This window comes from Stegostoma tigrinum, chromosome 4 (genome assembly GCF_030684315.1).
Source record: "Stegostoma tigrinum isolate sSteTig4 chromosome 4, sSteTig4.hap1, whole genome shotgun sequence".
Classification (NCBI taxonomy): Eukaryota; Metazoa; Chordata; class Chondrichthyes; order Orectolobiformes; family Stegostomatidae; genus Stegostoma; species Stegostoma tigrinum.
This window is the reverse complement of record NC_081357.1, coordinates 18,577,903-18,605,409: the sequence shown is the minus strand read 5'-3', so window position 1 is coordinate 18,605,409 and position 27,507 is coordinate 18,577,903. Positions and strand designations below refer to the sequence as shown.

The following is a 27,507-nucleotide window of genomic DNA, read 5'->3' as shown; positions in this document are numbered from 1 at the left end:
CTTAGGCCTCAGCCCGAGCCTACCACTCACCTGACGGAGTCGCCGCGGGGGAGCCCACGACAAGCAGCTGCAAGTGGCGCTGAGATGCGAGGAAGGCACGTACTCGTGCCGAAGGCTGCCGCTCTGCGTGTTCCACACCCTAATCCGACCGTCCGCTGCGGCCGCCGCCAAGCACTGGGCTGGCCCCGGGGAAAAGGCGCAGCAGCAGCAACGCTCCACGCCTTCAGCAACCGCCGCCATGCTGATCCCCTGCACACGTGGGAGAGAGTGCACACGCGCGGAGCAGCCCGGGAAGGGGGTGGAGCTGCAGCGTCTGTCAATCACCAGAAAGAAGCCCTTACAAATAGACTCGCCTGTATCGTCAATATACATTGCAAATAATATCTACTATAATCATCTAGCCAAGTTTATAGCATTCCTACTTTCGATTCATGAAGACAAGACAAAATTCAGTGACATATATTTCTTTTGAAAGCACTTTACATTCAATGGAATACCACAATAACCAGTTTCGGTGCAGCGAGGTCTTGCAGAATCACATAAAGGCTTGCTTAGCTCCTGTGCTCCTGAGATGCTGCTTGGCTTGCTGTGTTCATCCAGCTTCACACTTGTTATCTTGGATTCTCCAGCATCTGCAGTTCCCATTATTTCTTGCTGAGCTCTATTGGCTGAACATACAAAGGGATACCCACAGGGTGAGTTCAACTCCCTTACTAGCTGACGTTATTGTGAAGACCTCTCCATGCTTGAGATGTGGTGACTGTCAGGTTAATCTACCTTCAGTTCTGTCTCTGTCATGAGAGAGTCAGACTTTAGAATCACACATACAGATGAAGCCCTTTGGCTCATCAAGTCAATGCCAAAACCACCTACATCAGTCCCACTTTCCTGCATCAGGTCCATAGCCTTGAATGTTATGACACTTCAAGTTTTCATCGAAGTACTTTTTAAAGGCTGTGAGCTTACTCACATCTACTATCTTCCTAGGCAGTGCATTTCCCACACCTAGCAACCTCTAGACAAAAAAAAATTAGATTCCCTACAAGTGAGGAAACAGGCCCTTCAGCCCAACAAGTCCACACTGCCCCTTGAAGCATCCCACCCAGACCCATCCCCTTATAACCCACACACCCCGAACACTACGGGCAATTTAGCATGGCTGATCCACCTAGCCTGCACATCTTTGGACTGTGGGAGGAAACTGGAGCAAACCCACACAGACACGGGGAGAATGTGCAAACTCCACACAGACGGTCACCCGAGATTGGAATCAAACGCGGGTCGCTGGTGCTATGGGGCTGCAGTGCTAACCACTGAGCCACTGTGCCACCCAAAATATTCTTCAAATCCCCTCTAACCCTCCTGCGGTTCACTTAAAAAATGTGTCCCATTGTTCTGACTCTTCAACAAAAGGGAACAGATGCTTACTTACTAACAGCAATGTAATAAGTAATAGCTAGTCTGTTTTTGTGATGCTGATTGATTGAGTGACAAATATTGGCTAGATTTAAAGATAGCTTCCTGCTTTTCTTCAAAAGCATCTTTTACATCTGCTTAAGAGTCAGACAGTATCTTAGTTTTATAATTCATTCATAAGTATAGTGTGACACTCCACAAGACTGTCAGTCTTGAATATTTGTTCTCAACCATCAGAATAGGTCTGATTCAGGGACAAGAATGCTATAACTCACCAATTCAGGAAATAGCAAGGGATTTTACATTTTTCAAGCTAATTGTTCAGCTAAAATATTAGGAGGAAAATGAGGTAGCTTTCAACCACATGCAAAAGATGTCATTACCTTTTAAGCAAGAGTTCTTCTGATGTTCTTGCTAATAATTCAATTTCAACCAATACCTCTCAAAGCCAATCACCTAGTTGTTTCCTACATTTCTTGGTGACTTTATTTCTAAAGTTGTTCATTAGCTGTAACATGCTTTCAGACAACCAAAAGCAATCCCCTACTTTTATGTAGAGACTTTAACATAGTATGATATTTTTCATAGTATCCCTACAATTTACCAACATGGCCCTTCAGCTCAACACGTCCACGCTGATCCTCAGAGCATCTCACCCAGATGCATCCCCCTTTGACCCACCTCATCTAGTCACCTCTAAACACTATGGGCAATTTAGCATCCACCTAGCCTGCTCATCTTTGAACTGTGGGAGGAAGCTGGAGTACCTAGAGGAAACCTTCACAGACACAGGGAGAATATGCAAATTCCACACAGGACCTGAGGGTGGATGTAAACCTGGGTTACCTGGTGCTGTGATGCAGCAGTGCTAACCGCTGAGCCACCATGCCACCCACCCCCTTCAAGTGCTTCTCAGAGAGTTAGAGAACAAAATTTGAGTACAAGCCTTATAAACAGAAATTAAGACAGGTGATCCAAAAGTTTGGTGAGCAAGATAAATTTTAAGAAACAACCTAAGAAGCAAGTTAGGGAAATAAAAGTTTAGGGATGAAATTCTAGAGTTTAGGGTCAAGACAGTTGAAGGCATGAGGGAGTGGTTAAAATCTGTGATGCTCAAGAGGCAAGAATTAGAGGAACATAGATATCTTGGAAGGTTGTAAGGCTGGAGCTGATGACAAAGATCGGAATAGGCATAATGGAGGTATTGAAAATAAGGATAAGAATGTTAAACTCAGCCGCACCTGCTGAGCTTTTCCAGCAACTTTGTTTTTGTACAATGTTTGTCTGGTTACTGATGCAGGTTAATCAATGTAAATAAGCAATTGTACAATGTCCTGAGTTTGTGAATGGCATTAAATGAATGAATACAATATTCATTTGATAATGTAGGATTGTGCAGTGCCTAATAATGGTTGCACTTCAAAAATTGATTGAAACATATTTTAGGATATCCTGAGAATGTGACAAGGAGCTACGGAAATAGGAGGAAGAGTAAGCTATTTTGCTCTTTGAAATTGCCCAGCCAATCGTACTGATTGTGGCTGATCTGCTTGTGACCTTAACTCTAGTTTCCTGCCACCCCATATAACTATATACTCCCTTATAGGTCAAAAGTCTTCAAGCTCAGTCTTTAATATATTCAAGTACTCAACCATCACTGCTCTCTGGGCAACAGAATTCCAAAATACAGCAGCTCTCGGCTTTACATGGAAGAAATTCCTCCTCATCTCTGTTTTAAATAGGAGGTGCCTTAATTTTAAACTTTGTCCACCAGTTGAAGATCCATCCTGAAGGACGATCAGCATCAAGCCTCCTCAAAATTTTCTATACTTCAGTCAGATCGCATCACATTCTACTAAACATCAATTTGTACAGGCCCAAACTGTTTTTTCTTTCGTTAAAAGACACTATTTTCATCCCAGGAATCAACCCGGTGACCTTTCTCTGAATTACTTCTAATGCAAGCTTATCCCTCCTTAAATAAAGAGATCAAAACTGTACACAGAACTCGAGGGGCTGTCTTACCAATGCCCTGTGCAGTTGTGATTAGACTTCCCTATTTTTACATGCTTCAACTCCACCCTGGCCCCCTTGCAAGAAGGGATGATTAGTTATTTCCAGAGTTGCAGGTGGTACACACAAGTTGCAACTACACATAATAATTCTGCTAGCATATGGTTTCAGTAAATGCTATTTATATATCATAGTTAATTATTATAGCAGGGCTATAACTGTGGAGAACTTGACTCCCAAAAGACATTGTTGAGGACATACTTGGAAAAACTAAAATAAATAAATTTTGATATTATTGAAACAGAGAGAAGCAAGCCTTGATCCTGTAAACACCAAATATGTGCAGGGAGAGAATTACATAGGGTTACTGATGTGTTACAAAATTAATAAAAATTAACTGACAGTTTAGACTGTCAGTTTCCTGCCAAGAAATATTTAATCAATATTGATTTTAGATTGTAAAAGTCTTAAAACTTGGTGTTTTGTCCTATAATTCCTTTAATAAGTCACTGGGAATTCAAATATCTTTTTGAAAGTTATCGGTCTTTTTGGGAATGTAACTAAGAAATTGGGTATGGTTGTGCTCTGAAAGAAAACTTCTACACCAGTGCGTCATATGGGTGCACCCTTAGGACTTTACAGTACTTTACAGCCAATTAATTAATTTAAAACAATACCGACAAAAGTTGTCAAAAAATGGCCCATTGAGACAATCGAGTAGTTTTCCTGTATTGGTGCCACTGGTTGAGGGTTGACTATTGGTTAAGATGCTGTTGAACTCCCCCACCCGTCTTGAAAAGCACAATGAGATGTCTTACATCCAGTTGATCAGGCAGATGGTCTCTGGTTTAATACCACGAAAGACATACTGCATCTCGAGCAATGCTTGATATAATATTCTTGGTTTTGTTATGCTGCTAAAGTATGTTTATGTTTGCTGAGAAAAGGAAAACTACATTGTATTTAAGAAACATCTTACTGTACTTCATATTTTCAGGAGGTTAGCAGGAAGCACGATTATGTGACATTGTATAACTTCCTTATGAGCAAATCACAGTGTCAGACTTAACCCCTTACATGACACTATACACTCCTAATTCAGCACTGCCTTAAATTAAGTGGCGCAGTGGCTTAGTGGTTAGCATTGCTGCCTCAGGTTTGATTCCAGCCTCAGGTGACTATCTGTGTAGAGTTGTAAACTCTCCCTGTGTCTGTGTGGGTTCCTTCCACAGTCCAAAGATGTGTAGGGTAGGTGGATTGGCCATGCTAAATTGTCCATAGTGTCCAGGGATGAGTGAGCTAGGTGGATTAGCCATAGGAGGAAAATGAAGGATAGGGCAGGGGCCTGGTTGGGATGCTCTTCAGGGAAGTGATGTGGATTCAACGGGCCAAAGATCCAGCTTCCACATTGTAGGGACTTTATGAAGTGCTCAGATCCTGGGATTTGCAATCATATAGTACAGAAGATTCAAATAAAAACAAAATGTTGTGAAACCTGAAGCAAGCAGAAAATGCTGGCAAAACTCAGCAGCACCTGAGAGAAACAGTTAACATTTTGGTGCAGAATGACCCTTCTTCAGAACTCCAAAGGTGTGCAAACTAGGTGAGTTAGCAATGGTAAATGTGGGGTTAGAGGAATAAGGTAGGGGAATGGTCTTGGTGGGATTCTTGTAAGAGGGTCAGTGTGAACTTGATGGGCCAAATGGCCTGCTTCCACACTGTAGGGGTTCTATATAGAGTCACTAAATAAGACTTATTTCAAATGTGATACAGATGAGAAAATTTGGGGCTCACTGCTTATGCCATCCAACCATTTAAAGCGCGGTAACAAATCACCGCAGCTGCTGAAAACAACGAAGGCTGGAGATCACAGCGAATTAGGCAGCATCCAAGTACCATCCCTGTAATCTCCAGCATTTATGTTTTTGTTTCAAATACTTAAAGCGTGGCTACGATTAACTAAATTCCACGTGTCTCCCTCCTACATAGATAGGATGAAGCTTAGATAATGAAATGTGAGGCTGGATGAACACAGCAGGCCCAGCAGCATCTCAGAGATGATGAAGGGTCTAGGCCCGAAACGTCAGCTTTTGTGCTCCTGAGATGCTGCTGGGCCTGCTGTGTTCATCCAGCCTCACATTTTATTATCTTGGATTCTCCAGCATCTGCAGTTCCCCACTGACAGGATGAAGCTTGTCGCTTTAAGATGATGTGGCGCCGAGGAGGAGCTTTGAAGCGTCTGCTTCCTGCTTGTAAACGCAAAGTCAGTGCAGAGTGAGGAATCTGGCTGGCAATGTGCAAATGCTCCGGGCTGCAAAGTAATAGACAACAGCACGGATTTCACTGCGGGGAGAAAATGCTGCGTCCAGTGAGAACAATGTGCAAAGCAGCCCATTGCTTTCAGGTGCAGTTTGGAGCTAAATGCAGTTACTCTTCTCCATGCACCGGTGCCCGGCTGCCCTTCAATAGGAACCTTGTGTCGCTTGTGTCCAGCTCAGGGGCTGGAGATGAAGGGGAAAAAGATGGATCAGAACCAGGAAGGGAGCTGGGAGCTGGGCAGTGTGGGCCAGCCTGGACATGGACAGGAAGAACGGCTCAGCTCCCGAGGAGACGTTCCCTATCGCCGCTGGAACGGGTCAGCAGCCTGATCCCACAGGAGATGCTGTCCCAGGAGGTAATGGACCTGCAGCAGATAAACCAGGAGCCAGGCCCAAAAGATTACACAGCAGCATCCATGCCCTCTGCACCCACAGGATGGCAGGCAGCATCAGAGTGCAGCTGGCATCTACCCCAGGAGGAGGTCCCTGGTCAGGTGGACAGTGCTTGCCAACCGAACCCTCCACACAGAGAAGTGCCCTTTAAACCTGGGGATGTAGTGCTGGTGGAGTTCCGCAGGAGACGCTGCTTGGAGCTGCAAAAGATGTTCAACTTGGTGAAGGATGGGAAGTTGCACAATCAGTGGGGCATGCTGTCCCACCAGGAGATCCTAGGACATCTCCCCGGCCAAGTCTTCAGGACCTCCACTGGCTTTAAGTTTATCTTGAGGAGGCCATCGCTGGAGGAATTTGTGCTGCTCATGAAGAGAGGACCAGCCATTTCTTATCCTAAAGTATGGAATGCTTGTCTCTTTTAGGAAAGAAAACTGGGTAATTCAAATGTAAAGATTTAATTTTAAAAGATAAAAAAGAAATTGTTGCACTTTAATGTAAATACCTAACTTAAACTGTTGAGAATGAACATTCCCAAAATGTGAACATCTGTGCCCAGTCCTTTTAAAGAAAGTTGCATACTCTCTTTGTAAGGTAGGGCTGTGTTGCCTGGAATTTAGAAATAGGAATTTGATCAAAGTTTTCATGATCTTAAAGTAGATACAGTGAAAATATTTCCACTGGTTGGGGACTGTAGGACCAACAGCATTAGGACTACCAACTAGCAGCACAGTCTTAAAAAACAGCCAGATCATTCAGGATTAAAATTAGAAAATGTTTCTATGTGCAGGAGGTGATAAAAGTTTGGAATCTTCTGGAAATGATCATTGAAACTAGCTCAGTTGTTACATTTAAGACTTGGATAGATTACTGTTAACTAGAAATCTTAATGGATATTGAACCAAAGGCAGATGTATGGGATGATAGGTTGCGGGTAGAATAGATCCAATGGCATTCCTCTGTATTCGGTGAGAAGAACATCTGAATTGCCTTCAGATTTCTCTCCATAATTGGCAACTAGAATATGTGTATGTAAGAACGTACAATGATGCCATTCTAAACTAATTTCCTCTACCTCCACATAGTCCATATCCCTCTATTACCTGCCTGTTGATGTATCTGTCTAAATGCCTCTTAAACATTGCTGTTGTGTCTGCTTCTACCTCCTCCACTGATAGTATGTACCAGGCACCTAACACCCTCTTGTAAAAAACGTGCTTCACACGTCCTCTTTAAACTTGCACCTCTCACCATGCCCCTAGTATATGACATTTCTATCCTTGGAAAAAGACTCCTACTATCCCTGCCTGTCATAATCTTGTATACTTCTACTGGTTACCCCTCCAGCGTCAAATATTTTAGTAAAAATAATCCAAGATTATCTGACCTCTCCTGTTAGCTAATATGCTCCAAGCCAGGCAACATTCCATAAACATCTTCTCAAAGTCATCTTGAAAGCCTCCACATCCTTCCAAAATGATCAACTGGCCTTTAAAAGACTCCCATGTGTCAGATATGGATTTATCCTCAATAACTACCTCCAATCTAATTTCTCCAGTTCCTCGCTAATTCTGTTGTAATTAGCTTTCCCCAATTCAACACTTTCAAGGGAATTTAGAAGAGAGTTAGAGACCTACTGTGGTTCTTTGTTTAGGCAGTTGTTTGTTATCATTGGCTGCTAAATATGGGACTGTGCTGAAGTGTAGAGTCATGATCTTCTTGTGCTGTTCTTCATACAAAACCTGATACACACAGTTATAAGACTGGTTTCAATAAAGGAGGCCAGCCAGCTGTTATCCATGTTGGCTCACTTAAGAGTTATCAGCTGTCACACTATTTTTCTTGCAGTCTTGCAAGATCATCTCTTCAGCATTTATCAATTCTTTTGAAAGCCACAATTGAATCTGCCCATCGCAATGATCCGTTATGTAAAAAAAAATTCCCAAGAGTCACTTTTGTTCTTTTTTGACTTGTTCAACTTATATTAGTGTTCATTGGTTTTGACTATTTTGCTCAGGGAACAATTTCTCCCTCTTCTCTACACAGACTTATCATGACTTTGAACATCTCTATTAAATCTCTTATGAGGCAGCCCAGATTTGGCAACCTATCCATGCAGCTGAGGTTTCCACCTGCCGGAACTATTTTTATAAATCTTTCTGCACTCTCTCCAATATTATCACTTCCTTGCTAAGGTGTGGTGCCCATGATTGGACTCTATTTTAGTTGAGACGAGACAACTATACTTTATAAACAAACATGAATATGCTAGAGAATCTCAGCAGGCCTGGCAGCCCTCAAGTTTTGTTTTATGTGCACATTTTGAAATTGTACTGAAGTCTTAAATCATTAATGTAGACTAAGTAAAACAGAGGTCTTAATACTGACCTTTGGGAACCACATTCTTCAGTCCAAATATAACCATTCATGATCTCTTGCTGTTTCCTGCCACTCACTCAGCTAACTTTGTGTCTGTGCTGCAACTAACCCTTTAATTCCGTGCCATCAAACTTTGCTCATATGTCTGTTGTGTGGAAGTCCATCTCACCATATCAACTGCACTACTGTCATCAACCATCTATATTACCTCATGTAAAATACCCTGCATAATGACATTGGGGCCTTTTACATTGGAGAGACTATCATTGGCTAGAGAATGTGCCCTTGCAATCCTGAAAGTCTCTTTTACATAACAGTGTAACATCCACAATGTTGTTTGAGGGCATTCCAGGAATTTCATCCATCAACAGTGAAAGGAGCATCTATATACTTCCAAGTCAGAATGGTGAGTGGCTTGGAGAGGAACTTGCAGGCGGTGATGTTCTCGTATCTGCTGACACTGTATGCGGCTATCATTGCAGTAAAAATCTATGGTTCATAATATCATTCTGGGAAGGAATAATATCAACTGTGAACATTGAAGATAAATACAGAGAAGAAAAGCTGTATGGCCCATTTGGGGGGAAAAAAACTACACTTTGCACCCTTAGTAGCATTTAACAATTTTTACAAGGCTTCCGCCTCCTCTAGCCAGCCCAGAATTCTACCTCTACCCCCGACCAAAGGCAGTACTTGGAAATACTAGCATTATGCAGCAAATCAACCAACATTTGAAAGTAAATAAAAGAGCGGGTAATGATTCTCCTGGAATTTGATCTCCCAAAGGGTCTGCATTAATAATGTTAATCTGCTATCTCACATTTTACAATGCAAAAGTTTACATTGTATTTCCAGGGTTTTCAGGTTTAATATTTAGTTAGGGCATGGGGAAAAGGCTACAGAATAGCATGAGTTCAGAGAACTAGTGCAGAGAGGATGTACTGAATGGTCTTCTGCTTTGTAATAGTTTTGTGAATTCTCTGAAGTGTAAATATTGTATCAGTTGTGAATTCTGAATTTTATTAATCTCTATATACTTTTCGAATTGGTTACTTTTGTTATTCACATTTGTAATCACACTGCCAGGGAACATGTTTTTCTACTTACATCCACCAGGAAGGTTTCTCATCCTGCCCATTATTTATCCTTAAGCATAACAGTTCCTAATTAATAAATGTAGAAATTCAGTAATCCAAAATTTTAGAAAAATGGCCATCAACGCATCCTAAAACTTAATTTCCCCGCTTGTTTTTCCCCTTCCCTGTGATACACAATTCAGCCTGACATCCGTGAAGGTGATGTTGTCTTCATCATCTCACCCTTTAAAATGTTGCATTACACATGGCATTTGTACGTCCAAGCACATCTGACCCTTACCCTCCTGAGACTCAATGTAAAGTATGCATCTGCACAGCCTGAAAACCAAGTCATAATAAATAAGTAGTGACTTCGTAATCGACCCTGTATCCTAGCCATTCAGGGAACGAGGAAGTGTGTTGAGGTCAGTAATGGGACTGAACAGAAGGTAGGACCATAAGACCTAGGAGGAGAATTAAGCCATTCAGCGAGATCCAGGCTGATCTAATGATCCTTAACTCCACTTTCCTGCCTTTAGCCCATAGCCCTTGATTCCCTTACTGATTAAAAATCTGTCTGTCTCAGTCTTGAATAAACATAACCATCCAGCCTCAACAGCTCTTTGTGGTAACGAAGTTCAAAGATTCCTTACTCTCCAAGAGAAGAAATTCTTCCTTAACTCTGCCTTAAAATGTGCAACCCATGTTCCCTCTGGTCCTAGATTCTCCCGCAAAAGGAAGTGACCTTTCTGTATCTACCCTGTCAAGTCCCCAATGAACCCTGTATGTTTCAGTAAGGTTGCCTCTCATTCTTCTAAACTTCGATGAGTACAGGCTCAAACTACTGAAGTTCTCCCAATAAGACAGTCCCTATACACACGGGATCACCCTGGTGAACCTTCTCTGGACTGCTTCCAATATCAGTCTACCTTTCCTTAGATAAGAGGCCAAAACCTGTTTCATAATCTCAAGGCGTCCTAAAGTGCTTTTCAGCCGAAGTAATCACTGTTGCAATGCAGGGCCTAGCAGTCAATTTTGCATACATCAAGGGTCCATAAACAGCAACATTATTTGAAGGATAATATTGGTGAGGCAACTGGAAAGAACTGTCATTCTTTTTCTAAAAGAGGAACATTTGTGAGGGCATACAGCACTACAGTTTAATACCTTGCACAAAAGACAGCATTCTCCAGCAATGCAGCACCCCGTCAAAGACAGACATTTTGGTACATGCAGCATGACATGGCTAGGTCAGAGAGAATCTTAGACTTTACAACTTAAGTAACAATTCAGAGAAAGTGCAGCGTGTGTCTAAATTTTCAGAAATCCAGCAGCAACTCAGGTTTAGAGGTCGTAATGAACACAGACAATGAAAGGATCAGTGGTGACTCTTTAGGCAAAGAGTAGCAAGGTAGGGAGAAAGTAAACATCCTCAGCTTCCATCACAAACTTTGGGAAAACAAAATATATCCAAAGATAAATCAAATAGAAAATCAAGAAGTACTAAAGTCAGGTGAGTGGTTTCAAAGAACAATATTTGCAGAAATAAGGGAGTCACCTGTTTGTGTGAAGTTTGCACGTTCTTCCAGTGTGTGCATGGATTTCCTGCAGGTGCGCTGGTTTCTTCCCACAGTCCAAAGAGGTGCAAGCTAGGTGGATTAGCCATAGGAAATGCAGGGCTACAGGAATGGAGTAGAGGGGGTGGGTCTGGGTGGGATGTTATTTGGAGGGCTGGCGTGGACTCAATGGCCCAAACAGCCTGCTTTCACAATGCAGAGATTCTATGAAATTCCAGGAAATAATTGTACGTCATCAGACATAATTCATACTTCTTACCTGTTTTTAAGGTTGATTTCCTCATGCCAATAAAATAAAACAGATACAGAAAAACAGAAATGCAAAATTGTGTTCTGCATAGATTCAATAAATAAAATCTTTTAGAACCTAATAAGAGCAAAAATACAGCCCTTGAAGTGCTGTGTCATTCAGTATGATCATAGTTGATTTTCAACTCAACTCCACTTTCCCACCCACAACCTATACCTCATGGTTCCTTGGGACACCAAAAATGTATGTGTCTTGGCTTTAAATATATTTGACATTGGAATGTGCACATCTGTCTAGGGTAGAGAATTCTGTTCATTTCACGCTTTGAAATGTCAACTGTTACAACTGTCATTTTTTGAGTTACCGTATTTCAGAATTAATGTCGGAAATTTACAAAGACGTTCCATGATTTCTGTCCTAAATTGCAAGTCAACTCTAATTGATTGCGGGCCTCGTTTCCTTAAAGGAAAGAGAATTACTGACCTTGAAGGACAAACAAGTTGCAGATTACTAACAAAATATTTTGGGTGATGTAGTTTAAAGGTTATGTTGCCAAAATCACAGTGGACTGTAGGGTTGTGCTCTCTCTCTCTCTCTTTCTCCCTCGAGAGAGAGAGAGACAACTGGCAGTGGTTTAACCTGAGAGTCTCTCTGCCTCAGGTGAACAGCAAAGATGAGAAGTCAGGACCTCCACTGTAACCTCAGCCACTGTGTGTAAAGTTAACCCAGTGAACAGTGAGAAACACCACAGGGGATATATTAATTAATTCTAAGTGTTTCAGTATCTTTGAGTTTTGTTCCACTTTCCAAATCAGGTGGAAGTCAAGATAACCAGGTGTAGAGCTGGATGAACACAGCAGGCCAACCAGCATTAGAGGAGCAGGACGGCTGATGTTTTGGGCCTTGAGCCTTCTTCTGACTAAGGGTCTAGGCCTGAAACGTCAGCTTTCCAGCTCGGCCTGTTGTGTTCATCCAGCTCTACACCTTGTTAGCGCAGATTCTGCAACATCTGCAGTTCCTACTATCTCAGATGGAAGTCACCTGTATTCCTGAATCATTCCCAGTTTTTTTTCTTCTCTTTTTGCTTCTGGAAGGACATTAGTGCCATGCTGATGATGATGGATATTGGTAGTGGGGACCATGTTTTGGAGTCTGGTTCAGGATCCGGAGCAATGACACTGTTTCTATCCCGAACAGGTAATATCTGCATCGGTTTCCTGTTAGAAACTGAATGATCAAATACCTTATGTGTATCTGTGCTGCCAAGATCACTTTGTAAGAATGCTCAAATGAAAGATCCTTTACGTTACGGTTTATTACAATTTATTTACTGTGTCATTCTCACGGTCATTTCATCCTCTGTCACTGAACTACAGGATGCAGACAAAGCTTGCCCTTGCACATGCTCAGAGTCCAAACTCCAAGCCATCATCAACACCATCAGCGCAGCATACAAGAGCATGCTCATTACTCTAAATAGTTGGAAGACAAAGGTCCTCGACCAACAGTATGCCATAATGCATTGTGGGCCAAATCCCTGATGAAACCTTGGGGTCGTGGACCACTCAAAATCCTCTGAATGACTTTTGTCAAAAACGTTGACAAGGTTCAACAGCAGCCTCTATGTGCCAGCACAACCTTTGGTCACTGGCGGAAGAGAGTTCTTGAAGAGCAGAGCCTCAAACCTAGCACCACGCTCACGGTTGAAGCTCACTTCTCTCTTAATGGCATTGTAGGTCTACCTACAGCATGCGGACTGCAGTGGTTTAAGAAGGCAGCTCACTACCATCTTCTTAAGGGCAACTAGGGATGGGCAATAAATACTGTCCGAACAAATATACTCCCATTCCCTTGAGTCAATTAAAAATGTCACCTAAGAATTCATTTTTAGTGTGGAAGCAAGGCGCCCTCCTCCACGAGGTCCTGTTTTGAGAAGATGAAAGCATATACAGTTTCTGGAGATTTCTGCAATGAAGGCATTATCCTCTGAAGAAAGTTGGGACAAATTGGGCCTGTATCCACTGGAATTCAGAAGAGTGATTGAAACATATAACATAGGCAGGGAACTTGACAAGATAGATGGAGAGGATGATTCCCCTTATTCCCCCAGATTTAGGGGTAACAGTTTTAAAAAATAAGGGATCTCCCATTTATGACAGGGATGCTGATGGACACTAAATGCTAGTCAGCCAGCAACATCAACATTCCACGAGGGAATAAAACAAAAGTTGGCCTGCAGGTAGTGGACATTAATAGATTTCTATTTAATCTGTAGTTTAGTTCCAGTTCAGTCAGGAGTTTGCTGAGGATAAGGTCAAGCATTGCAATGGGGAAAGTCCAAAGTGTCAGTACAATTATACAGCCTTGTTTGGCCATAGTCTGAATGCAAATTGAGTCTAAGATGGATTCACTGCTTATGATCATGGCTTCCATGTCATCATGGAGCTGGTGGACAACCTTTAGTCCAGGGCAAGGATATTCAAGATGACTGGATGACAGGGTCTGTTATGTCAGCTAAGGACATAGAAACACTTGTATTCCCGCTGTCTTCAACATGGTCTGAATAACATTACCTCGGTGTTGACAGCTTTGGCAAAATTGTTATTGTTAAAATATTCTGTTATTGGTCCTGATAGGTTTGATAAACTTGGCTGGATCCAAAGGGTCAGAAATAGCAAATGGCAGAATTAAAACAGCAAAACTCCTAGAGGAAGAGAAAAAAAAAACAGAAATTTTAAATGTTGTCTGCACTTTCCATTATCTCTGGACATCTCAAAGTTCTTTATAAATATTGAAGAACTTTAGAAGAGTTATCACTGTTGTGTTGCAGGAAACACAGCGCATAATTTGTTCATAGCAGGATCCCCCCACAAACAAAAATGATCAGCCAGTCTTTTTTGTGGATGAAAGATGTATATTGGCAGATCATTTTTGCTTTGCTTCAAAAAGTGCTCCCTCTGACCTGCACACAAGTTTCAGCCTCAAACAAATTTCTGAAGTAGGATTTGAACTCACAACCTTTTGGGATTGGATATGCTATTGCACTGGTAACAGGTATTTCATGTTAGGGTTAAGGTAGCATAGCATTGTAGAGGAACTAGATCTGCTTTTGCACCACTTACACTGTGAATGCTTCATATTATGCTGATTTTCATAGAATCATACAGTACAAAACAGGCCTTTTGGCCTATCAACAAAGCTACTCTAAATCTACACTAGTCTCGCTTCCCAGAACTTGGCCCAGAGCATTAAATATTTGGGCATTTCAAGTGCTTATCAAAATACTTTTAAAAGATTGTGGGGTTTCTTACCTCAACCATTCCAGGCTGTGGAACCTCTAGCTGTTCTATGATGACATGTAAGCCATGATCATAAGCAACCCCCACCATTCTCTGGTTGAAAAAGCTTTTCCTCAAATCCCCTCTAAACCTCCTGCGTTTTACCTTAAAACTATGTCTCCTTCAACTAAGGGTAACAGCTGCTTTCTATCCATCTTGTCCATGCTCCTCATAGTCCTGTATACCTTGATCAAGTTCCCCTCGCAATTCTTTGCTCTAAAGAAAACATCCTGAGTCCTTTCTTTAATTCATTCACGTGATGATGACATCGCTGGCTAGGCAGCATTTATTGCCCATTCCTAATTGCCCAGAGAGCAATAAAGAGTCAATCACATTGCTGTGGGTCAGGAGTCACATGTGGGCCAAACCCAGTAAGGATAGCAGTTTTCTTCCCTAAAGGACATTAGTGAACCACATGGGTTTGTCCCTACAATCAACAATGGATTCACAGTCACCATTAGATTCTTAATTTCAGATAGTTATTGAATTCAGATCCCACCATCTGCCATGGCAGGATTCAAAAGTGGGTCCCCAGATCATTATCTGGGTCCCTGGATTAACAGTCCAGTGATAATACCACAAGGCCGTAACTTCCCCTGCATCCTCTTCACAGAAGCAAGATGATGCTTCATCCCAGGCAACCTCCAGTGCAATCATATCCTTCCTGTAGTGCGGTGACCAGAACTGCGCACTAACCAACATCACCTCCCTGCTCTTAATCTATGCTGTGACTGATAAAGGCAAGTATCCCATAAACTGTGTTAAGTACCCCATTAAGTGCTGCTGCAATCAGAGATCTGTGCATAAGCACCTCAAGATCATCCTGTTGCTCTGATCTATCTAGCGTCCAAGTGATTGGGTGCCAGGCATTTTAAGTTTTCCAGTATCACAACTAACATTCCTCATCTTGAAGTTAACATGATCAGAAAATGAAGATACACTCGATTTCCAACTTTAATAATCTAAATTCACCAATGATTCTTTAAGAAAATTGTTAGCATCTAAACATACCCACTGAAAACAATTCGATTAAATTTCTACCCTGAAACTGAGAGCAATATCTTTGCTACATAAATACAAGTTATTGTTATGTGTTGAAACATTTTGTATTGTTGGTGAGATGCAACCCTTTCTTTCACAGGAACTCAGTCGTTAGGCATGCCTTCTTACAGTTTCATATTGACTGTTTGATGTGTGTCACAGAAATTCAAAATAAAATCCATTTTTTAAATCAACATATCTTGGGGTTTCATACACAAGGTTCCACAAAATAGGCTTTTAAATTTGCAATTTTCTTTTTATATGTTTACTTAGTAGTTCAGTAAAAAGATGTTGCAGCTGATTGTGGCACGACTTAAAAAGAAAATGCTGTGCTGAGTTAATTGGTGCATCAGGAAGGATAGGACAATGTGCTTCAGTGACCATAGTTGAATTCAGGGAAATTAGCCATATTGGGGATTCTGATCAAGTCATTTATGGATGACCCAAAATTGATTGTGTGGCAAATTGTGAGGAGGATAGCAGTAAACTGCAAGAGCATATATCAATGGATTGTTCAGCTGGCAAATGGAATTCAATTTGGAAATGAGTGAGATACTGCACTTGGGGAGGGGTAATAAGGCAAAAGATAACACATTGAATGGTAGGATCTGAGAAAGTACTGATGATCAGAGGAATGTGGGTGTGCATATCCACAGATCACTGAAGGTAGTGGGGCGGGGGGGGGGGGGGCGGTGGGGGGGCGGAAATAGGTGCTCAAAAAGATACAAGATACTTGCCTTTATTAGTTGAGGTGCAGAATGCATGAGCAAGGAAATTGTATCAGAACTGTATAAAATGCTGGTTACACAACAATAGGAGTACCATGATAACAAGGTGTAGAGCTGGATGAACACAACAGGCCAAGCAGCATCAGAGGAGCAGGAAAGCTGATGTTTCGGATCTGAACCCTTCTTCAGAAAGATCTTCTCCGTTTTCTGAAGAAGGGTCCAGACCTAAAATATCAGCTTTCCTGCTCCTCTGATGCTGCTTGGCCTGCTGTGTTCTTTCAGCTCTACAGCTTGTTATCTCAGATTCTCCAGCATCGGCAGTTCCCAGTATCTCTGAAGAGGAGTAGTGTCCATTTCTGGTCACCACATTACAGGAATGATATGATTGCATTGGAGAAGATTCAGACGAGATGATGGAAGATTGGATAGACTGGAGTTATTTTCCTTGGAACAGTAAATGTTGAGCATACCTGACAGAGTTGTATGAAATTACTAGGTGCATAGATAGGTTGGATAGGAGGGTACTTTCTCCATTAGTAGAGGAGTGAATAATCAGAGGCATAGATTTAAGGTAAGGAGTAGAAGGCTAAGAGGAGAGTCAAAGAGAATGATTTTTCACTCAGAAGGTGGAGGAGTCTGGAACTCACTCTCTGAAAGGATGGTTGAGTCAGGAGCTCTTTTTACTTTTAAGCAGTATTCAAATATTCACTTGCATTGTTATAGCCTCCAGGACTCTGGGTCATGAACTGGAAAATGGCATTACTGTAGTCAGATCTGAGATTGATGTGGGCACAACAGGCCGAATGCCTCCCCGTGTTGCAAAGGTTTGTGAGTCAACAAGCTCCCCACAAAACATCCTTGATGGTGCGGGATATGGATGGACTGGCCTGTACCGCTTAGTTACCTGCTGACGCTGGCTCGTACCTTAAGAATGGATAATTGAGTTAGGCAGTTGGAAGCTGTCAAGTAACCTTGAAACCAACCTTCAAGGAAGGAAGTTGGAGCATTGCGAATGAAATTGAGTGCCTATACATGTATGCATTCACCTATAATTCTAATTTTCATATTTTACTTCCACAGTGGGATCTTCTGGGCATGTGTATAGTTTTGAAGTAAGACCAGATCACTACTCCAATGCAAAAAGAAATTACCAGCGCTGGCGGAATGCCTGGAAAGTGGCTCATGAGAACGAGTGGCCAAATAACGTTGAATTCATTAATAAAGATATTGTAACTGCCACTGATGATATCCAAGGAATGATGTTTGACGCTGTAAGTAAACTGTTGCTTTTATCATTATTCCACCCATTAAGTTATGGATCTGAATGCAGTCCGTTGCCTTGTCTTCATTGCAAAGATTTTAATTTGCTTCATCAAAGTCAAGAGTTTCCTTAATAGTACTGGACTAGTAAACAAGAGCACAGGCTAATCCTAAAGTTGACAGGGCTTCATATTTTACCACGGCAACTGGTGGAATTTAAGGAGTCAGTAAAATCAATCTGGAATATGAAAACTAATTTCAGTAATGTTGCCATGAAGTGATCAACAATTGCTGTCAAAACCCAGCTAGTTCACTAATATCCTTTAGAGAAGTAAATCTGCCATCTTTACCTTGTTTGGTCTACATGTGTCTCCAAACTCACAATGTGAAATAGCCCAGCAAGTCCCTCAGTTCAATGGCAATTAGGGATGTACAACAAATGCTGACCTTGCCATTGATGCCAAAAAAGAATAATGAAAAAACAATGAGAGTCCTATCACCTGCCTCTCTTCCCCAAATCCCCACAAGTTTTCTCTTTATGAGATTACAAGGTGTAGAGCTGGATGAACACAGCAGGTCAAGCAGCATCAGAGGAGCAAGAAAGCTGACGCTTGGCTTGCTGTGTTCATCCATCTCTACACCTTGTTATCTCAGGTTTCCCAGCATCTGCAGTTCCTACTATCTCTGACAAAGTTTTCTCTTTAGCTCCTTTGGCTCAATTTTGCATCACTTTGATGCTTCAGCACATTATTCCAACCCTGACGACTGTGTTCTCAGCACACTGAAATTCCGTCTCTGATACTCTATGATGCTAATTAAAACTTACCCTTTGCCACCAGTTTTTGGTAAGCTGTCCTATTAGTTTCTTATGTGGCTTGGTGTCAAATTTGGTTTGATATTGCTCCTGTGAAATACCTTGGGGACACTTTATCATGTTAATGATATTACATAAACAGAGTTGTTGCAGCTCCCACAGACATTGCACAGTTGTGTGTGTGACGAGCCATATTGCTAGCAATTAGTGAGTAGCAAATAAAAACCAAAAGAACTGTGGATGCTGTAAATCAGGAACAAAGACAAAGTTGCTGGAAAAGCTCAGCAGGTCTGGCAGCATCTGTGGAGGAGAAAACAGAGTTAACGTTTTGGGTCCGGTGACCCTTCGTTAGAACTTATTTGTAATTAGTGAGTAGCATACTGTTGAATGAAGTCATGGATTTAAAAGTGAAAGTACATAATTTTAAAATAGGATCAAGGACATCAACTTGAACAGATTAAACTATAATTCTGATCACACTGACTTTGTTCATCACTAAATTCATAAGCACAGCCCAGAATGGATTTAGGTGCTGTCTCATTTTAGACTACCCACAACAAATGAATTTTAGGATATGGTCAATTCAGATGTTCAGATCTGAAAACTGTAGATTCTTAATTTTCAAGCACTGCAAAAGATAAACCAACTGAGAAAATGGAGATAACAAAGTGTGGAGCTGGATGAACACAGCAGGCCAAGCAGCATCTCAGGAGCACAAAAGCTGACGTTTCGGGCCTAGACCCTTCATTACAGATGTTGAAGCAAGTGGACCAGTTAGACATTGGGACCGAACAAAATCCCCAACACAGCTGTCTCTGTGGGGATTACTTGGGAAATTGAAAATTTTGATGGCTAGTTCCACTGAGTCTGGAGTTCTCGAAGAACGCTCCTCAATTTCAGAGTTACGACTCAGTTAAGCTTGATAGTTACCCTCTCTGCTGAAGGGTCTAGGCCCGAAACGTCAGCTTTTGTGCTCCTGACATGCTGCTTTACCTGCTGTGTTCATCCAGCTCCACACTTTGCTATCTTGGATTCTCCAGCATCTGCAGTTCCCATTATCACTGAGAAAATGGAGTTCTCAGTTTAGAGCTTGGGCTGCTGACTATCAGAAACTCCACTGCTACATCTCGCTTTTCATCTAATATTCCTCGTGGTGGCACCATGGTTAGCACTGCTGCCTTTCAGTATCCAGGGACCCGGGTTTGATTTTAGCCTTGGATAATTGTCTGTGTGGAGTTTGCACATTCTTCCTGTGTCGGCCCAAGTTTCAGCCAAGTCTTGGTTTCCTCCCACAGTCCAATGATGTGCAGGTTAGGTGGATTGGCCATGCTAAATTGCCCAGTGTCCAGGGACGTGCAGATTAGGTGGATTAGCCATGTCAAATGCAGGTTATGGGTATAGGGTGGGAGGGCGCAGGACACTCTGCAGAGGGTGGGTGCAGAAATTCATGATACTGCGACAATTTTCAGGAAAGTTCACATTATAAAGGTGAAAACAACTGTCAGTATCCAATGATCACAGATGTTGAAGCAAGCAGACCAGAGTTAGACATTGGGACCGAACAAAATCCGCAACACAGCTCTCTCTGTGGGGATTACTCGGGAAATTGAAAATTTTGATGGCTAGTTCCACTGAGTCTGGAGTTCTCGAAGAATGTTCCTCAATTTCAGAGTTACGACTCAGTTAAGATTGATAGTTACCCAGGAAACACTCAAGAATTGTAAACCGACTTCAACTCACCCCTGCAACTAATTATCCCCAATCCCCCACACATCCCTGACATTCATCCCTCAGTCAGCCAACAACACCTTCATCCCCACAACCCATTCTCCCTACTGCTGTCCTAACCCCTCCCTGATCTAACACCCCCACTGCCACCAACTAAGCAGACCCTTCCCAGCTATCAGAACTGACACCCCTCACTGGATCCCAGGCCTATACCTCCCAAAACACACACCGCTGCCAGATCCAATCATTCGCCCCGCTTTTGACTCAAACTGACATCTCTCCCATTCCCTGCCAACCTGACCCTACCCTTTACGCTGTGTGGAATATCCAGGCCTAAGTACAGCATTAACAATCATTAAATAGTAAGTCACATACAGATCATATTTATTTCTGATCTTTTTTGTAGTTCTACTTAGAAAAAAATCCATTGTAGTTGAAATAGCATGATGTAATTTGTTTTTGTACCAAAACTTAAACTTGATTAAATAAAAGATAATATACCCAAAACCTAATAAGTAAGTACCCCGTACAGTACCGAGTCAGAATAGTACCTTCTTTATCTTTCTTCACCTTTAATCCAAACTTTTTATGAAACTTCTGAAATAAACACTTTGTACCTATGAAATCAAAGACCACAACGTGGGAGGCCATCTGGCTAATTGTGTCAGTTCCAACTATTTGAGATAGCAACTTGGAACTAATCCCACTCCTGTACTCTCTCAACATAACCTCCAATTAAACTGCTTATTAAAAGTAGAGGTCTCTGTGTCACTCATTTCCAGTAGCAAACATTCTACCTTACCACTACCTCAATGCATAAAGGAATCTCTCATAATAACTCTCCTCAATTTGACTGGCAATTGATGATCCCACCCCACCCCATTTGTTAGCCCCTCAATCGGATGAATAGTCTTACCCTATTTGTTGTAAAAACCCTTCCTAATTTTAAAAACTTATATTAACTCATTTCAATCTTTTCTCCTGGACTACAATAGGTTCCAGTCTCAAGTAATTCCTTACGCCAACTATTATCCCTCACTGCCTTTCAGATTCTTTATGTTCAGTATGTACTCAACTTACTGTATTATTCTTGTAGATCATATTACAAAACTAAAATTTCCATGAATCTGCCTGTTTCACTAGCCAGTTTAAATATTAAGGTAAATATGAAATGGATTTTATTAATTTCTTCATCATCTTGTATCCTGTGCAGGTCGCTTTGGATATGCTGAGTCCACAACTTGCTTTGCCTGTTGTCTATAAACAGCTCAAGCAAGGTGGAGTCTGTGCAGTATATTTAACAAAGTAAGTCTGCATAGTTTTGGTGGGGTTAACCTTACCGTAAAGAAACTTTCTTCAGCTCTTGGGCCAATGCATTTTACAGTGAATAATTTTGAAGCATAGTTACTCTTGTAAAATAGGAAACGCAGCAACAAATTTACCTATTGCTCCCACAAATGGCAATGCAACAATAATTGAAGTGATATTGCTGGATTTACATATCATCAGCAAGTCTGAAGGTGGTGGTCACACAAACCTATTGAGTGGTCTTAGCCTTCCCATCACCTACCCACATGTTCTCCCATATCTGTCTGAAATTTAACTGGGGGATGAGGGAATCATTGGGCAGCTCACCACCTGTTAGGCCTATAGTGGCCACCTTAAGTGGCTAGTTGAGGAGCACTTAAGAGCTTTATCTCACTGCCTCTGGTATTTTACCTAAGGCCATGCAGGAAAGCCAACAATTTCAGCTTCGTTGACTAGCAATGGAGTATTGGAAGCACCTTTTCAAATTGTAAGATGTACTGTCAGATGTACTACTGCCTTTAACCTACCCTCAGGCCTGTTAAACAAAGCCCTCACACCTCTGCCCTGCCTAGACCAAACGCCACAACAGGTTGGCTCCTCAATGTAATAGGACTTTATTTAGAATTATTAGTGTCCACAGTTCCTGGGAGTGCTTCTGAGACCATAAAATGGCCGATTATCCAGGAGATTGGCCAGCAGCCTTCTAACACAAGACTTACACCTGAAATAATAATGCCAGGCTTGACTTAATGCAAATAAAATTTCTTCAAACAAGAACAGGGTACTGAGTTGGACGATCATCCATGATCTTATTGAATGGTGGAGCAGGCTTGTAGGGTCAAATGACTGGCTGCAATTTCTATTTAATTTGTATAGACTCATTGTTGGGAATATGGGTAGAGAGAGCCTACCCCAACACTGATATCTTAGCTTGGGCAGGAGTGGGGAATCAGGGTCTAGAGTGGCCTGAAATACACTTGCATAGCTAGGCAGGAGATAATCATGCAATTAAGAAAGAACTGTTTACTTTCACGAAACTTAAATCTGTTATTTGGAATTCTCTGCATAAACTGTTTTAATTTTGATTTCTATTTTCAACTTCTCAAAACCATGTTTTGATCAAGCTTTTGGTCAGTTCTCCCAAATCTTGCATCATGCTTAGGTTGCATTGTTTGTTCCTTTTTATTTAATTTTCCTTCTAACCCGTCACTTCCCTGTCACCCATGCAACCCAATTTTTTTTTAACGTCATAACTTTTATATAAATGAACATTGTTGCTGTAAAAGTGTGAAAGATTCCTAGTATTCTGGGTTCTTCTGCTAACCCATGTTTTGTGTAGTATTACCCAGGTTGTTGATCTGTTGGAAGGAATACGCAGCTGCCAGTTATTCCTCTCTTGTGAGAAGATCTTGGAGGTCATTCACAGGAATTGGCTTGTTGCACCAGCTCTACGGAAGGATGGCAGCACAGCACCCCGAGTGAAACCGCAAAACAATGTGTACAACGAGTCTGAGGATGAACAAAGAAAAGATGGAACCATGCTCCTGGAGGTTAACGGTAGAGTATCCATCCTGCTTCCTGCATTTCCAAATTTGCTGACTGTTTGCCCCTGCAATGTGAACATTAAAGTGAAAGACTCAAGTGGCTACCCAGTCCATGCAAATTAACAAGGCTGGTGCCAATACTCCAGACCCCAGAACAACTGGATTCCAGATAGTCACAACAGTGCACAAAGTAAGGGAGCACGTTACTGGTGAAATGGTTGGTACACAATTCCAAGAACCATTTTAGACATAAAAGTGTAAAAAGTGAATGAATGGAATTTTATATTTTGAAAAGGATGTTGAGCAGATAGGGTCAGAGATAATGGGAACTGCAGATGCTGGAGATTCCAAGATAATAAAATGTGAGGCTGGATGAACACAGCAGGCCAAGCAGCATCTCAGGAGCACAAAAGCTGACGTTTCGGGCCTAGACCCTTCATCAGATGAAGGGTCTAGGCCCGAAACGTCAGCTTTTGTGCTCCTGAGATGCTGCTTGGCCTGCTGTGTTCATCCAGCCTCACATTTTATTATCTTGAGCAGATAGGGTTAGGGTTACATGACCTGATGTAACATAAAGCCAAAGAGACAAAGAAATTTGAGGTTCAAGTGCCACTCTTTACTAACTGTACTGATCTCGTTGGAACAATAATTGGTGTGTTATAATTGATCTCAGTATCTCCAGCCTCAGGAATGTGATTTTAAAAAAAAGATCAGTTGGTGTTTTGTGATTGCTGTATTACAAATTCTGATGTAATATGCGTGTAGGTAGGCACCGAATGAGGATAAATTAGCAATACATGTGAAGAATGAATATTTTCTGAATGTTTCCAGCATTTCCTGTTTACATTACTGGAAGAATAATCACTGGTTGTAGTGCGAAAGAATTTTCATTGACTGACTGAAGAATCACTAGCCCAGCACAGGAAGGTGAATATACTTGAAAATTGAAATCATTCCATGCAACAAAGAAAAGAGTACAGCAACTGGATAGCTTAAAGAGCCGACATGGGTCAATGGGACAAATGGCTTCTCTCTCTGCTGCAAGATTCTAAGAGATTGTGCATCCAGGGAAGGAGGGATGGAAATTGTGAAACATAAATAAAAAGTGATTAGAAAATATTGTTTTATTTTATTATTAGCTGAGAAAAACAGTCTTTGAAGTTATCATATAACCTGATATAATGTTTTACATTAAATACAGGTGAAGAGGAAGACAGTAAGCCTTTTTGCACAATACCTTATATCGCCAGACCTCATCATGAACAAGTTTCTCACACAGGTGAGTCCCGCACGTTTTTAACAGTCATGGGATATGGGCATCGATTTCCCATCCCTAGTTGCTCTTAAAGATGATGGTAAGCTGCTGCCTTAAACTGTTGCAGTCCATGTACTGTAGGTAGAACAACAAATTTGTTGGGGAGGGAATTCCAGGATTTTGACCTGGTGACGGTAATGGAACAGTAATATAATTCCAAGTCAGGATGGTGAGCGTCTTAGACAGGAGTTTGCAGGTGATGATGTTCCCACATACCTGCTGCCCTTGTCCTTCTAGATGGAAGTGGGTTGTGGGTTTAGAAGGTGCCAAGGATCGTTGATGAATTTCTGCAGTGCATCTTGTAGATAGTATACACTGATGCTACTAAACTTCAGTGCTGGAATATATTTGTGGATGTGGTGTCAATGGAACAGGCGGCTTGGTTGTGGATGATGTCAATTTCCTTGAGTTTTGTTGGAACTGCATTCGTCTAAGCTAGTGGGGAATATTCCATGTCACTCTTTACTTGTGCCTTATGATGCTGGATAGGTTTTTTGGAGTCAGGAGGTGACTTATGTGCTGCAGTATTCCTATCCTGTGTCCTGCTCTTGCAGCTACTGTATTTATCTGGCAAATCCAGTTCAGTTTCTGGTCAATGACAATCGAGATGTTGATAGTGGGGGAGTCCGTGATGGTAATGCCGTTGAAAGTCAAGGATTAGATTGTCTCGTATTAGAGATCTTTATTACCTGGCATTTATGTGGCGCTAATGTATCACTTTTCAGCCCAAGTCTGCATATTGTCCAGGTCACATTGCATTTGGACATGGTCTGCTCTCAATATCTCAGGAGTCTCAAATTGTGCAGAATGTTGTGCATTCATCATTGAACATATATCATAGGGTCATTGATGAAGCAGTTGAAGATGGCTGGGTCTAGGACACTACACTGAGGAACAATGTCCTGATGACTGATCTCCAACAACAATTTTCTTTTTTACTGGATATGACTCCAATCATTGGAGAGTTTTCCCCGATTCCCATGGACTGCAGGTTTGCAAGGGTTCCTTGATGCCACAGTTGGTTAAAAGTAGTCTTGATGTTATGGGGCTGTCGATGTCCCTCCACCTCTGGAATCCAGCTGTTTTCCCATGTCTGAACCAACGGTATAACGAGGTCAGGAACTGAATGCCTCTCGCGGAACCCAAATTGGTAATCAGATATTGCTGAGCAGGTGCTGCTTGATATCACTGTCATGACATCTTCCAACACTTCACTGATGATTGAGAGTAAACTGAAGGGGTGGTAATTGTCCAGTTTGGATTTGTCCTGCTTTTGTGCATTGGCATGCTTGGGCAATTTTCCACATTCAATTAGATGCCACTGCTGTGATGGTACTCTTTGCTCTGACTTTAATATTATCTGACTGATGCAGGTGAGTGTAACTGAAACACAATTGAGTCAAGACCATAAGAAACCAAAGCAGAAATAGGGCATTCAACCCATCTGCCCCTTCATTCACTGAGGTCTGATCTGATGATCCTTAAATCCACTTTCCTGTCTTTTCACAACCCTTGATTCCCTTACTGATCTATCCACCTTGTTTATACCCCTCACAATCTTGCGTACCTCAACCAAGTCCCTGCTTTATCTTCTCTACTTTAAAACAACCCATGCGGATCAAGTCTCTCTTTCATAGCTAAATGCTCCATCCCAGGCAACATCTGGTGAATCTCCTCTATAAGTACAATCACATCCTTCCTATAGTGCAGTGACCAGAACTGCACACAGCACTCCAGCTGTGGCCTAACCAAAGTTTTGTGCAGCTCCAAGATAATCTCCTCCCTGCTCTTCTAATCTATGCCAACAGATAAAGACAAGTGTTCCATATGCCTCATCTACTTATTAACCTATCCTGCTGCCTTCAGGGATCCATGGACAAGCAGCCCAAATCTGTCTTTTCTGAGTGTCCTGCCATTCAGAGTATTCCTTTGACTTCCTGCTTCTTTCAAATGCATCACATCACACTTCACAAGGTTAGATTCCTTTTGCCACTGACCTGCCCAGCTGACCACTCCATCTATATCTTCATGTAACCTAAGATTTTCTTCCTCACTGTGAACCACCCAAATAATTTTTATTTCACCTGCAAACTTACTTGCCATTCACCACCCCCTCCCCCAACATTCTCTTCTATATCATTTACATATATCACAAACAAGAAAGGACCCAGTAGTGCTCCATGAGGTTGTCACTGGACAGTAGCCTCCAAGCACACAAACAGCTTTCTACCATCTTCCTAGCAGTATCCCATGTGGAACCTTGTCAAAGGCTTTGCTGAAATCCACATAAGTGACCTCAACTGTATGACACTTGTCTACACATCTGGTCACCACCTTGAAACATTCAATGGAATCTGCTAGCATGACTTCCCTCTTGCAAAGCATCACTGACTATTCCTGACCAAACCTTACCTCTCCAAGTGGAGATTAATTCCCTCCTTCAGAATTCTCTCCAATAGTTTCCCTTCCACTGAAGAGACTCAATAGTCTGGTTCCCTGAATTATCCCTACCACCATTTTTTGAAACGTGGAATTCTTTTGCAAACCTCTAACATAATTTCTCCTCTTACAGCTGATTGTCATACTTCGGCTGAAATGTTGGTGTGCTGTACCACTCTGACAACATAGTCAGAAGTGGACAAGAGTTCCACTCTTTTGCTTTCTGCCTATTCCCATATGAGTCCAATTAAAATTTAAAATGCCAGAGGAGTACATGGAACACACGTTTGATGATCATGCAGTGTAGACAGTTTTTACCTGACAAATATGAGTAATCTATAAAACCTTTCAATTCATCAAATTTACTGCCCAACTCAATTTCCATTAATGTAAGAATTATTGGGAGCACAATGGTGGCGTGCATGATTTTCAAAACTTGAATCTCTATAACAAATATTTTGCATTGCATTGGTTTCACTTTATTCATTGGAGCAGCACTGTTATTTGTTGAGACTAGTGTACTGGTACACATGGTCGTTGGCATGTATTGATGGTTAAAAGGGAGTTAAGGGA

The 27,507-nt window shown here is 41.7% G+C and overlaps 2 protein-coding genes across 5 annotated transcripts in view; one reads left to right on the top strand and one right to left on the bottom strand.

Annotated features, from left to right (window-relative positions):
• wdr43 (WD repeat domain 43) overlaps positions 1-258 on the bottom strand; it is a 46,185-nt gene extending 45,927 nt beyond the window's left edge. The window contains exon 1 of the mRNA XM_048530511.2: positions 31-258. Within this exon, the coding sequence (XP_048386468.2) occupies positions 31-240 (210 nt within the window). The 5' untranslated portion in view covers positions 241-258. The remainder of the gene's footprint in view (positions 1-30) is intronic.
• A 5,432-nt stretch (positions 259-5,690) lies between these two features.
• trmt61b (tRNA methyltransferase 61B) overlaps positions 5,691-27,507 on the top strand; it is a 79,973-nt gene continuing 58,156 nt past the window's right edge. For all 4 annotated transcript variants that reach the window (XM_048531872.2, XM_048531871.2, XM_048531870.2 and 1 more), the window contains exons 1-6: positions 5,691-6,538; positions 12,514-12,616; positions 17,607-17,797; positions 21,542-21,633; positions 22,976-23,193; positions 24,382-24,459. In XM_048531872.2, coding sequence (XP_048387829.1) covers positions 5,723-6,538; positions 12,514-12,616; positions 17,607-17,797; positions 21,542-21,633; positions 22,976-23,193; positions 24,382-24,459 — 1,498 coding nt within the window. In that variant the 5' untranslated portion in view covers positions 5,691-5,722. The remainder of the gene's footprint in view (positions 6,539-12,513; positions 12,617-17,606; positions 17,798-21,541; positions 21,634-22,975; positions 23,194-24,381; positions 24,460-27,507) is intronic.